The sequence below is a fragment of the Ochotona curzoniae genome, unplaced genomic scaffold, assembly GCF_017591425.1.
Source record: "Ochotona curzoniae isolate NIBS_2020 unplaced genomic scaffold, NIBS_Ocur_1.0 scaffold_274, whole genome shotgun sequence".
Classification (NCBI taxonomy): Eukaryota; Metazoa; Chordata; class Mammalia; order Lagomorpha; family Ochotonidae; genus Ochotona; species Ochotona curzoniae.
In genome coordinates, this window is record NW_024467101.1 from 3,871,415 (window position 1) to 3,883,707 (window position 12,293).

General features: G+C 49.8%; 1 protein-coding gene across 1 annotated transcript in view; it reads right to left on the bottom strand.

Annotated features, from left to right (window-relative positions):
• Positions 1-955: 955 nt before the first annotated feature.
• Positions 956-12,293, bottom strand: part of LOC121171751 (protein HIRA) — a 71,485-nt gene continuing 60,147 nt past the window's right edge. The window contains exons 24-25 of the mRNA XM_041003441.1: positions 11,779-11,867; positions 956-1,690 (exon numbers count right to left, since the gene is read on the bottom strand). Coding sequence (XP_040859375.1) covers positions 1,574-1,690; positions 11,779-11,867 — 206 coding nt within the window. The 3' untranslated portion in view covers positions 956-1,573. The remainder of the gene's footprint in view (positions 1,691-11,778; positions 11,868-12,293) is intronic.

The following is a 12,293-nucleotide window of genomic DNA, read 5'->3' on the forward strand; positions in this document are numbered from 1 at the left end:
CAGGGGGAAGGTCAGTCTGTTTCTTGTTATTCCATTTTGGCTGAAGTGGCAATCCCTGGCCTCAGTTTTTTTGTTGTTGCTTTTCCATCCCTCCCACACAGCAGTGGTGGTGATATTCATGATTGCCTACATTTCCCTCCAAGGAGCATTGTCGAAGAGAAAAGGCACTGCTTACGTGGTCCTTGCGACTGCAGACTTTACCACAGTCCTGTGGTTGTGTTTCCTCCCAGAACCACCACATGGCGAGGCCTAAGTTTCACTCCAAGTCCCCACAGCAGCCTGGTTTCTGATGCATCCACACAGCGCGTGCTGGCTCTCCTGGGTATGCGTGAGCACCGGGGTCTCCTCTGGGTGCCCGAGGTGCGAGACTGGAATAGGAGATGGCATGCAGACAGGAAAGCAGCCTGAGACGTCAGGCCTTCTGAGGTGGGAGGTAGGGCTCCAAGGATGAGGATGCCAAGCCACCATCCAGGCTTCAAGACCCTGTGATTCTTTCTCCTGTCCAGTGGGTCAGCATCTTGGTCCACTCACGGAGAAAACCCCTTAGTGTATCTGAGACTGTCTTGGATCGATTTCTTCACACAAAATTGGCTAAGCCGTCATCCTGCAGGTGTTGGTGTCCGGCGTGATTGGGACTTGGCCTCAACATGAGAACCAACCAAGGATGGGGGCACCTCACTTGAGAGGTGATTTGTGCAAGGTAGTGGCTACCTACTGGTCCAGGGTAGGTGAGGTGTTGCACTGCCAGGAAGGTGGCCTGGGTGTGGGGCTAGGAGGATGCGATGCCAGGGAAAGGTCTCCTGCAGCTCCCGTGTTCTGTCCCTGGCCATTCAGGAGGCCCCTCAGCACAGGGAGGAGAGTGGACGTCGGTAGGACAGGAGGAAGCGGGGGCAGTTTGATATCCAATGCGTGTTCATTTATTTTACACTTACAAAAGAAATTGCCCACCCCTTTGCCCCATCCCCCAAAAAACAGTCTCTTTTTACAAACATTTAAAAATTAAAACCAGATGAAGATAGACAAGTTAATTTCAGTACAATTATTTTTTCAGTGTAGCTGTCATAATTAGAGTTTAAATTTCCTACAAGTGACCAATGTCCAAGTAACTTATAGGGAAATCCTGATTATTGACCAAAGGAAAATTCCATATTACAAGTTAGCAAATCCTAGTACAAAAATAGTCCGTGTGTCAGAACAACATTCTGTTCACTTGCGGCTCTGGTCGCCTGTCGGCTGACTGCGTGATACCTAAGGGGTCTGGATTCTTGCTCTCACAAATGGCTCATTTGTTGTAGCTGAAGCAGCACACATCTGTCGGGCAGGGACGAGTGTCTGCTTCAGGGCAGCTGGGCGGGTCCAGGTCCTGGGTCTGCACAGGTGTGCCTGCAGGGAGGGCTGGGCTGCCCGCCTCTCTGGTGGCATCAGGCCCAGGTCACAGGGCCCATCTGCCGGGGAGCACAGTCTCCTGTGCATGTCTCCTCTTCCCTGTGGGCCGGGCTAGGCGGGGACAGCTGGCCCTGGGTGGTGTCGGTGCGGCCCTGCCCCAGCTGCAGTCGGGGCAGGCAAGGGGGTGCTACTTGTCCCTCAGGATGTCGAGCTGCTCCTGACACTCAGTGAAGAGGCGCTGGAAGCGGAGGTTCTGCCCGATGACTGGCAGCAGCTCTTTGAGCAGCTCCCTCTTGCGCAGACCCTGTGGGTACAGGAGTGACAGGTGAGTGAGAAGGCCGAGGGCATCCCTAGCCTCACGGAGACCCTGGCACCTGCCCACTGGGGAAGCCTGGAGAGCCATTTTTCCACACAGCAAAAGCTGCGGCAGAGCTGACCATGTGTGCTGTGCCCGGGGGGATGAGTGGCAAGTGGAAGGAGGTGAGGATTGGGGCAGGTGCTGCTCCTCTGTCAGCCCTGGGGCTGCTGACAGAATTGTCACTGGCCCTCCAGACTGGACAATGGCTTGGCCTTCCAGGGAAAGATGGAGAGGAATTTCTAAGGCAGCAGGCAGGCTGGCCTGCAACCTTGTGAGAATGCGTCTTTCCCTGGGCCCTCCCTCGGAGCCTGCTGTGTGACTCTGGGGGAAGCAGGGACCTGGGGCAGTGAGTAACTTTGGTGTCAGTGCTTGCGCTCTGCATGGTGGTGCTTTCTGTTGGTTTGCTTTTAATTATTTGAGGGTGAGGAGGCAAGGACAAGCGAGGTGTTGAATCGCATGAGCCATCAGCCTGGTACCAAGATCTCCATTAGCAGGAAGCTGGCACTGGGAACAAGAGCCGAGTTTCAAATCAGGCACTTTGATGTGGGACATGGGCATCTTAACTCACGTCTTCCCACCAATCTACATGCTAGTCTCTTCCCAGAGTCTACATGCCTGAACACACTGGCAACACAGCCCACCACATGCAGTCTTCGCTGTGTCAACCAGAGGAGCAGACCTTTGCGGCCTACACCGTGGTGAGGCAGATTGTATCTCCATCTGCCATGTTGGCATACTATATGGAGGCCAGTTGGTGTCCTGGATGCTCCACCTCCCATCCCGCTCTCTGATAACGCACCTGGGAAGACAGTGGAGGATGGCCCAAGTGTTTGGGCACCTGCACCCACGTGGGAGAGCCAGAAGTTCCTGGCTCCGGGCTTTGCAGTGGCCTAGCCCTGGCTCCTGTGGCCATTTGAGGAATGAACAAAGGATGGAAGCTTCTCTCTCTCCCTCCTTTTTCTGTAACTCTGCCGTTCAACTAAAAAATAAATCTTATTTAAGATCCAATCCGAAGCCAGGAGCCAGGAGCTCTTCCAGGTCTCCCATGTGGGTGCAGGGTCCCAAGGTTTTGGGCCATCCTTGGCTGTTTTCCCAGGCCACAAGCAGGGAGTTGGAAGGGAAGCAGGGCTGCTCGGATTAGAACCGGTGCCCATACGGGATCCTTGTGCATTCAAGGCAAGGACTTTAGCTACTAGGCCACCACGCTGGGCCCTAAAAATGTCTTAACAAAAAAATAAATAAAAATAAAAACCAAGACCTCTAAAATGCATAGTTGCCTCCCAGGGTGGAGTGGAGTGGCCAGGGGGAGGTGGGGTGATGGGGAGAGTAGTCAGATATACTGAAAGGGAGGGTCTAAGATAAAACCAAAAACAAAACCCATGACAGCTATGCTTGTAACAGGGCATGAAATGAAGGGAAAGAAGGACATGCAGCTACCAGGCTTGAGCAGCAGTCCTTGCAGGGGACGAGCAACAGAAGCAAGGGTTCAAGTATGAGTTGGAGTGGAAGGGGCAGGCAGCGGGGAAGCCGGCCAAGGGCAGGTCAAGGCGGAGAGCAGGGGAAGAACGGGCAGCTTGACACACAGTGGGGGGGTCGATGTGGAAATGAGGCAGACACACTGTACCTAAGTCAAGAGACTTGCATTAGACTGAAGGCCTCACAGAATGCTGATCAAACAAGTGACAGAAGACGGACACATCGGGATGAAACAGACACGCTTCAAGGCTGTCAAAGACAGATTCTGAAATTTTCTCAAAGGGAAAATGTCAGGATTCATAACATGCTAGGGAAAAAAGATCTCCTAACCTACAATGCTTTTATCCAACTAAATAATTATTCACATACCAGGGGGCAATACAAACATTTTAGGATTATAGAACCTCAAGAGACTGATCACGGGAAAGACCCCCCCTGAAAATGTCAAAAGGAAGTAAGCGTAACAGGAGAGAAACTCACAAGAAGCTAAAAGCAGAGCAGAGGGAACACAATCCAGCCTCTCCTAGCTAACCTAGGTCCAAAAGCCCAAAGGCAACCAACCAGCCAGCCAGCCAGCCAAAATGCACCTGGATGGATGCAGCCATGAGTAAACAGCTTCTTAGACATGAACCAGGAACATAAATATCCAGTTGGGAAGGCTGAAGTTGGAAAAAGATATGCATGGTGCAAAGCCAAATCATTTTACAATGACTGAAAGTCCGCGCGTGGCATTAAAGAGCCTCGGAACAGAGGGGACCACCCTGTGAGGGAGACTTCAGTGCACACTCCACCAGCGCTGGGCAGAGGGCAGACTCTGCACCATTCCGGAGCTGATGGTGTCAGACACACAGGGGGAGGCACCACAACTCAACACCACACACGTTCTTCCCATACGCATGGAAAGAAACAACTCTTTAATTCTACCTTTCAAATAATAAATCTTTAAAAACATAAAAATTAAGGGCCAATGTGGGCCTTAGTGGCTAAAGTCCTCGCCTTGAACACACACCAGGATCTCGTATGGGCTCCAGTTCTAATCCTGGCAGCTCCACTTGCCATCCAGCTCCCTGCTTGTGGCCTGGGAAAGCAGCGGGGATGGCCCAAAGCCTTGGGACCCTGTACCCGCGTGGGAAACCCATAAGAGGCTCCTGGCTCTTGATTGGCTCAGCTCCAGCAGTTGCAGGTACTTGGGGAGTGAAGCAGCAGATAGAAGATCTTCCTCTCTGTATATCTGATTGTCCAATAAAAAAAAAAAAAAAAAGTAAAATTTTGGGATAGGTGCTTGTCACTGCAGTTATGGCAACACTTGGGGCGCCTATGTCCCACACCGGAGTGCCTGGTTTGAGCCCTGGCTCTGGCCGCCAGACCAGTTCCTGCGGATATAGTCCCTGGGAGGCGCAGGTGATGGTTCACATACCTAAGCTGCCAGGTGCCAGACCGACTGAATTCCAGGCCTCTGGCTTGGGCCCAGCTCAACCTCAGGCTCTGCAGGCATTTGGGGAATAGGTAGATGGGACTAAGTGGATGGAAGATCTCTGTTTTCCTATCTGATTTCCAAATAAATTCAAAATAAACCATTTTTTAAGCCTAAGTTTTGTTACACATGCTTTTTGAACTCTAGGCATTGGCTTTTCATAATATATATTTTCCACTCATGTTTTGAAGAATCTTTGCAAAAGTACCTTGTGGAAGAATATAACATTACCTCACATCTCAAATGACTTCCAGATTTTAGAAAACATATATTTGTTTATTTAAAAGGCAGAGTTATGGAGACGGGTAGGAGATGGAGTGGCGGAGAGGGAAGGATAGAGAGAGAAATGTAAGAATGAATCTCTTCCATGCATTGATTTATTTCTCAAATGGCTGCAACAGCTGGGTCTCAGCCAGGCCGCAGCCAGAAGCCCCATCTAGATTCCCTACTTGGATGCAGAGACCCACACATTTGGGCTGTCTTCTGCTTCCTTGGTGCATTAGGAAGTGCAGCAGCGGGGCTGGAACCAGCTCTTACACGGGATGCTGGCATGGCAGGTCCAACCCACTGTGCCACAGCACCAGCTCCTCAAGTAACTTCTACAAGTAATATTTAAATATAATGTCCAGCAGATGGGGAAAGAAAAGTCACAAAAGATAAAACAGTGCAAGTGACAACCACTGGAAGCACTGGTAGGTAACAAGGACAGACCCACTGGAGTTCCCAACACCAGAACTACCCAACATCAACTTTTAAAAACAAACCATCAGGGCCCGGCGCCACAGCCTAGCAGCTAAAGTCCTCACCTTGAACACCCCGGGATCCCATATGGGCGCCGGTTCTAATCCCGGCAGCAACACTTCCCATCCAGCTTCCTGCTTGTGGCCTTGGAAAGCAGTTGAGTATGGCCCAAAACTTTGGGACCCTGCACCTGTGTGGGATACCTGGAAGAAGTTCCTGGATCCTGGCTTCGGATTGGCATAGCATCGGCTGTTGTGCTCACTTGGGGAGTGAATCATCTGACGGAAGATCTTCCTCTCTGTCTCTCCTCCTCTCTGTATATCTGCCTTTCCAATAAATAAATAAATCTTCAAAAAAACAAAACAAAAACAAAAACAAAAAACAACCCCCAAAACCAAAAACCAAACCATCAGCAAGAGGTCACAGCACAGCACAGCACGGTGGGGACATGGCCCCTGATTCTCCCTTGCGGGCATGAGGTATATATGGGCAATCGCTGTTGCTGCCACTGTCGCCACCACTGCAGGGTGCTGTCAAGGGGGAGTGTGCGCCCAGCAACACAAGTACACACATCAAAGTGTGTCATGAAGCAGATCTTCCATGCAGTGTACATTCTGATGCTTGGCATTTAGACTCTCCTGTGCTTTCACTGTACCAGCCTCAGAGTATCTGCCAACTTTGGGCTTGCAACCTCGGTAAGAGACGGGAATGCTTCAAGCTACCTGAGGATGTTGCTATGGGCACCGAGTTTCCAGGTGTGCTCCACTGCCACTGGAGAACTCAGCGGCAGTGCTCTCGAAGTAACTGCTGTGGTGTGACACAGACTTGATATTTTGGCTGCAATTCACATGTATGAACACGCATGGAAACATCTTCCAGGCATCTTCCAGGAACCTCAACTTGGCAGTTTAATTTGAAACATAATTTGAGGTCATTGGAAATAAACATAATGATGATGATTACATTCAAATGCATTTTTAGACATAGCATTTTAAAAATGACTGTCACATTTGTTCTTTTAACTTGAAAAATTTCAAATGTTGGGGGCCTGGCGTGGTGGCACAGTGGTTAAGGTCCTCTCCTTGCACACCAGGGATCCCATATGGGCGCCGGTTCTATTCCGGCGGCCCTGCTTCCCTTACAGCTCCCTGCCTGTGGCCCGGGAAAGCAGTCGAGGACGGCCCAAGGCTTTGGGACCCTGCACCTGCGTGGGAAACCCAGAAGAGTCTCCTGGCTTCGGATCGCCATAGCATCGGCCGTTGCGCTCACTTGGGGAGTGAATCATTGGACGGAAGATCTTCCTTTCTGTCTCTCCTCTCTGTATATCTGCCTTTCCAATAAAAAAATAATAAAAATAAATCTTAAAAAAAAAAAAAGAAAAATTTCAAATATTGAAAATATCTCTTGAGTGAATGAGTCTTATAACACCAATTTCACTTCCAAAACTGTGTATATACTTTTTGTGTGTGTGTACCTTTAAATGTAGCCTTCTTTGTTATAATTCTTATCTTTCTTTTTGAAAAATGTATTTTTTAAAAGGAGAGACAGGAAGATCTCTCAGCCTGCAGGTTCTCCCTGGTGAGCACAAGAGCTGGGAATGGGGACGAATGAGGCTGAACATGGCTACGGATCCCTCAACATATGCTGGGCTGGGTCTAGGAATGTGTCAGACTGGGCTACTATACACTACCTGCTGGTGCTCGCGAGTCAGAGTGGGTGTGGGATGGGCTGGGATAGATTGTGGCACCCGCTGCTTCACATGAGAGCTGCACCTGGGGGTGGGCCAGGCAGGGCTGGGCTGTAGCACCCACCAGTGAGAGCAAAACTGGGTGTGAGCTGGTCTGGCAAGGCCATACTACCCACTGATGAAGGTCAGAACTGGAGGTGGGCCATGTAGGACTAAACCAAACACCCACAACTGTGTGTGATATCTGTGACTCAGAACCAGTCAGATAGGGGAGAACTGAAGCTGATGGCAGTCCAGTCCAGGCTGGGCTACAGGACCCACTGGCATACATGTGGGTCGGGTCTGGGGGTGAGGTGGGTTGGACTAGTCTGAATCACCCACTTGAAGATGTGAGAGTCAGGACGGGGTGTAGGCCATGCCAGAGTGGGACACAGTATCCACCAGTTCACATTAAGGCTGGGACTGGAGGTTGGCCAGTCTGGGGTAAGCTGAAGTTCCTCCCAGAAGAGCTGGGACTAGGGGCAGGCTTGTCACAGCCAGAGTCAGGATGCAGCATCTGCTGGCATATGCAAAGGCCGAGATAAGTGCCAACTGGGCCTTGTTGCAAAATCTACTGGCAAGGGCTGGGACAGGGTGCAGGTCGTGTCAGACTGGATCTCCATACTCCCTGGAAAGTATAAGATCTAGGACTGCAGTGGGTCTAGTAGGGAAACTGCAAGCACTTCTTTGCTGGGCTGTAGCTCCTGCTGGTGGACAGGAGAGCCAGGGCTGGGGTGGCCAGGCTGAACAAGCTCTGTTGCACTCGTTGGCAATGTGTGGACTGGTTTGTGGGGTCAGGTGAGCTGAAATAAGCTGCCACAAACATACAAGAGCACAACTGGATGTGGCACGGATTGTACTAGTCTGCTGCACATACCAGCATGTGCAGGAACTGGAGCTGGGGGCTAGCCTGGTGAGGGTTATTGGGGGGTCACCCCAATTAGGCTGTAGTTCCCTCTGGTGTGCACAAGGGTGAGGTCTGTGGCACGCTATGCTGGGCTGCAATACCCATTGGTTTTCATGGGACGTGGGGATGGGGACAGGACTGACCTGGCAACTAAAATCACCAGTGTTTGTATGTGTACGTGTGTGTAGGCTAATACGGTGACAGACTAAACAGGACCCTCTACTGGTTGGCACAATCAAGGGTTAGGTGTGGGGTCACCTCAGGAGAAGTTTCTTGGGGGAAGTTCTCAACTAGATCACTAGGCTCAAAACTACAGCCAAAAGAATTAGTGGTCTGACCTTGGAATGCGTGTTTTGGAACTGGTGCTCCTCAAGTGCTGATGCTTGTGCAGTGGACAGCATGCCCGGGTGTAGGAGTGGAGCCCTAGGGTAGACTTTGTTAGCCAATGGACCTTGGAAGGGTTTTCTCAGTCTCGGAGAACTGAAACCAACAGTGTCTTGGAACTCTCAAAGCTACTCAGGCAATAACCTCAGAACATTCTTCTTCACATCGGGGTTTCTAAGATAGTATCAAGCAGGCATCCCTCATCCCCAGGTACTGGTGTGACCTAGCAGTTGGGAGAAGTCCCTTCCTCCTCCCTTCCCCTCACCCCATACAGGAGAAAAGGGACAAAAAAGAAATTGGAAGCCACTGCCCTGCTCATCTTCCCCCACTCCACGACTCTCCCCACCCGATCTGATGGTCCCTATGGGCCTGTATTCTTGTCAAGTGTGTGAACAATATCAAAAGAATCTGAATCAGGCTCTGGATCTGAACACTGATTCCTCACTGACACACTGAATGCATCCTCAGCAAAGGCAGTCTTGAGAGTTGAGACTATGGGGGCAAGTTCACGCTGAGTGTAAGCTGGGGGGATAAATGCTCACTACCTTCCAAAATAAATAACCCAGTTAACTCCAGCAGAGAAACGACTCACTTGAAAATCTGACAGTTGAAAATATAAATATGCATACAGCAAATTTTTACGAAGTGCAATTTTCACCTTTCAGACAATGAAGAAAACAAAAACAAGAATCAAAGAAAAGTCACTGCTGTCTGTCCTCAAGGGTTAAGGCCTTGATGTTTTGTCAATCTTCAAAACAAGATGGGATTCTTGAATTTTTTAAGATTTATTTTTTAAAACTTCTATTAGAAAGACAGATATACAGAGAGGAGGAGAGACAGGAAGATGTTCTGTCCAATGATTCACTCCCCAAGTGGCTGCAAAAGCCAGAGCTGAGCCAATCCAAAACTAGGAGCCAGGAGCCTCCTGCAGGTCTCCCATGCGGGTGCAGGGTCCCAAAGCTTTGGGCCGTCCTCGACTGCTTTCCCAGGCCACAAGCAGGGAGCTGGAAGGGAAGCGGGGCCACTGGGATTAGAACTGGTGCCCATTTGGGATCCAGGTGCTTGCAAGGCGAGGACTTTAGCTGCTAGGCTACTGCACCAGGTCTAGGATCCCAAGAATTCCTAGAAAGCATTGTAAATCAGTCATTTATACAACATGGGATGCTACAAGTCCAGGGAAGAATACTGTCAAAGATTTAAGAGGAACACGTAGAAAGACATTGTGACACTAGAAGGTCAAGGAGGACAACAATTGATTGGATAATATTTGTATGAGAACAACTGAAAGGATACCTTTTGTATAACTGATTGGACATCATTTGTGTACCTTTTGTATAGCTAAATGGATATCATTTGCATGAGAATAGCTGAGTGGACAGCATGTGAATGAGAACACTTCGTAGAATATACAAAACAGGAGTTCCAAACAAAAGTACAGAAATAGCTGATGGATTCTGTTGATAAGCTCAACACTTCCTCCCTTATCCCATGTGACCCTTGTTGTATAAAGTCTGATGCCCCTAATAAACCTTGGCTTTGTGTTTTTTTTTTTTTTTTTTTACAGTCGGGGTAAGTGAAGATCTATTTATTTGAAACCTACAGACACAGGGAGAGACCACCCAGGACTGGCTCAGCCCCTAACGCTGCAGCAGCCAGTCAGACCAGGGCGAAGACATACAGAATCTCCCAGGTGGACACAGGGGCCTCACCGGCTGCCTCCTCCCTCGGTGCACTGGAGCGCTGGGACTCGAACCCACTCCCATATGGAACACAGGCTCTTAAGCGGCGTCTTAGCTGCCATGCAAATGCTTGCAGCATGAATATTTCTTTTTTATGCATCTTGTCTAACCTTGTCATACAGCTTTTCTCTCCCCGCTCTTAAGGGACTCAACTTGATCTCCTCACATCGAGTCAGCAACCCATAAACCTTGGTTTTTGACCATCAGTCAGAATCCACACATGTTATCGGCTCCGTGCACCAAGCCCATCGCTGCAGGACAGCAACATGAACAGACTGAACTTAAGACACCATAACTCAACCAAGTTAAGACACACTGCAACCACACTTAAAACGGAGTGAACAACACAGGAGGTCATTGTATGCAAAGCCTCTATAAGCCCTGGGAGGATGGGCTCGTTGGCCTGCCCACTGCCCTTGGCTTAGCTGTTCTTTTCACACTCAGCACTTGTGCTTACCCTCAAACACAAGAATACTTAAACTGGCTAGATTCTCCACTTCCAAGTGCCAGGATCCCATATGGAAACCGGATTGTATTCCAGTTGCTCCACTTCCCATCCAGCTCCCTGCTTGTGGCCTGGGAAAGCAGTAGAGGATGGCCCAAAGCCTCGGAACCCTGCACTTGTGTGGGAGATCTGGAGGGAGCTCCTGGTTTGGGATCAGTGCAACTCTGTCCATTACAGACATCTGAGCAGTGAAGCAGCAGATGGAGGCTCTTTTTTTTCTGTAAATATGCCTCTTCAAAAAATAAACAAACAAATCTTAAGGGGAAAAAAAGTAAAAACTTAACAACAACAAAAAAGGCTTTGTGGAGAATGAAATTAAAAGATGTTTATTTTTATGTAAAAGAAACTGAAGTCTATGCATATGAGGGCTCTTAGAAAAGTCATAAAAAATGTGAAATATAGGTCCAGTGCAATAGCCTAGTGGCTCAAGTCCTCGCCTTGCATCCTCCAGGATCCCATATGGGCATTGGTTTGTATCCTGGTTGCCCCAGGGCAATTTTCCATTTCATCTCACATCAATGCTGCCGCAGCTTCTCCTGAGGTTGCCATGGTCCCCTGTTCATCTCCCTACCTGTCTGTCACCCACTCCTCTCTCCTCTTGCCTCCTTTGTGCCAGCCAAAGTGGCCTGGGGTATGGCAGGTCGTCTCTTCACCATCGGGCCCTGTCCCCGGCTCTGCAGGCTGACCCCTTTTCCATGGGCTTCACCTGGGCCATTTTCTCAGCACTCCTCCCTGGGCACTGGCATCTTACTACCCTGCATATGCCTTCTTAGCAGTAACTCAGTCTCAGTCTCCTGTCAGTTTACCTTTCTGCTTGTTTACACCTGCCTTCCTCCAGTCTGGCAGCACCTTACAGGTAGCTGCCCTTGGCACCGACATGTGACACAGACCTCCTGATGCCAAGGGCTGCATACCTTTCCAGTGGAGGAGGGCCTGCCCCTTGTGCTGGCACCAGGACCTAAGCAGGGTGCTGGAGAGCACCAGCAGGGACGAACTTGGGAGCACTTTGGCTTACTTTTAACATCTCTACTTCCATGGTTCAAGAGAGAAATTCTCGCAGCAAGAATGAAAGCAGCACCTACCACTACTGTTGACTCCCACTGGCTTCCAGTGGAGTAGTGAACTGGACCCAGTAAGTCCTTGCATATTTCTCGGAGTCGATATTCAAACCCTAATTACAGAAAAACAAAACAGAAATAGGGACACATTACAAAGAAAAATAAAAAAAATCAAGGATAAGTTGTTGTAGTTCTACCAAAAGAAATGAATGAATGCCTGTCACTGCTTACTACATGCAAAACCCCTCTGCACACATCTCAGCGTGGGGCAGTGAAACCAGGACCCCAGCGTCTCACTCCCTCGCCCACTCCCTGGGCAGCATCAGCACTTGTGTGCTGGAAAGGCAGTACAGACAAGATGTGGCCAGCTCTGTGAGGCCCTCCCAAGGGACTGGGTAGTGTAGGAACTGCAGGAGGAGAATGGCAGTGAGGCCTGTTGGAGGAAGGATGACAGGCAGTGTGAGGTGCCTGAGGGGATAGAGAGGCTATGGCTCTGCTTAAGGAGGGGTGGCTGAGAGGGCGCACAGCGAGGGTCTAGT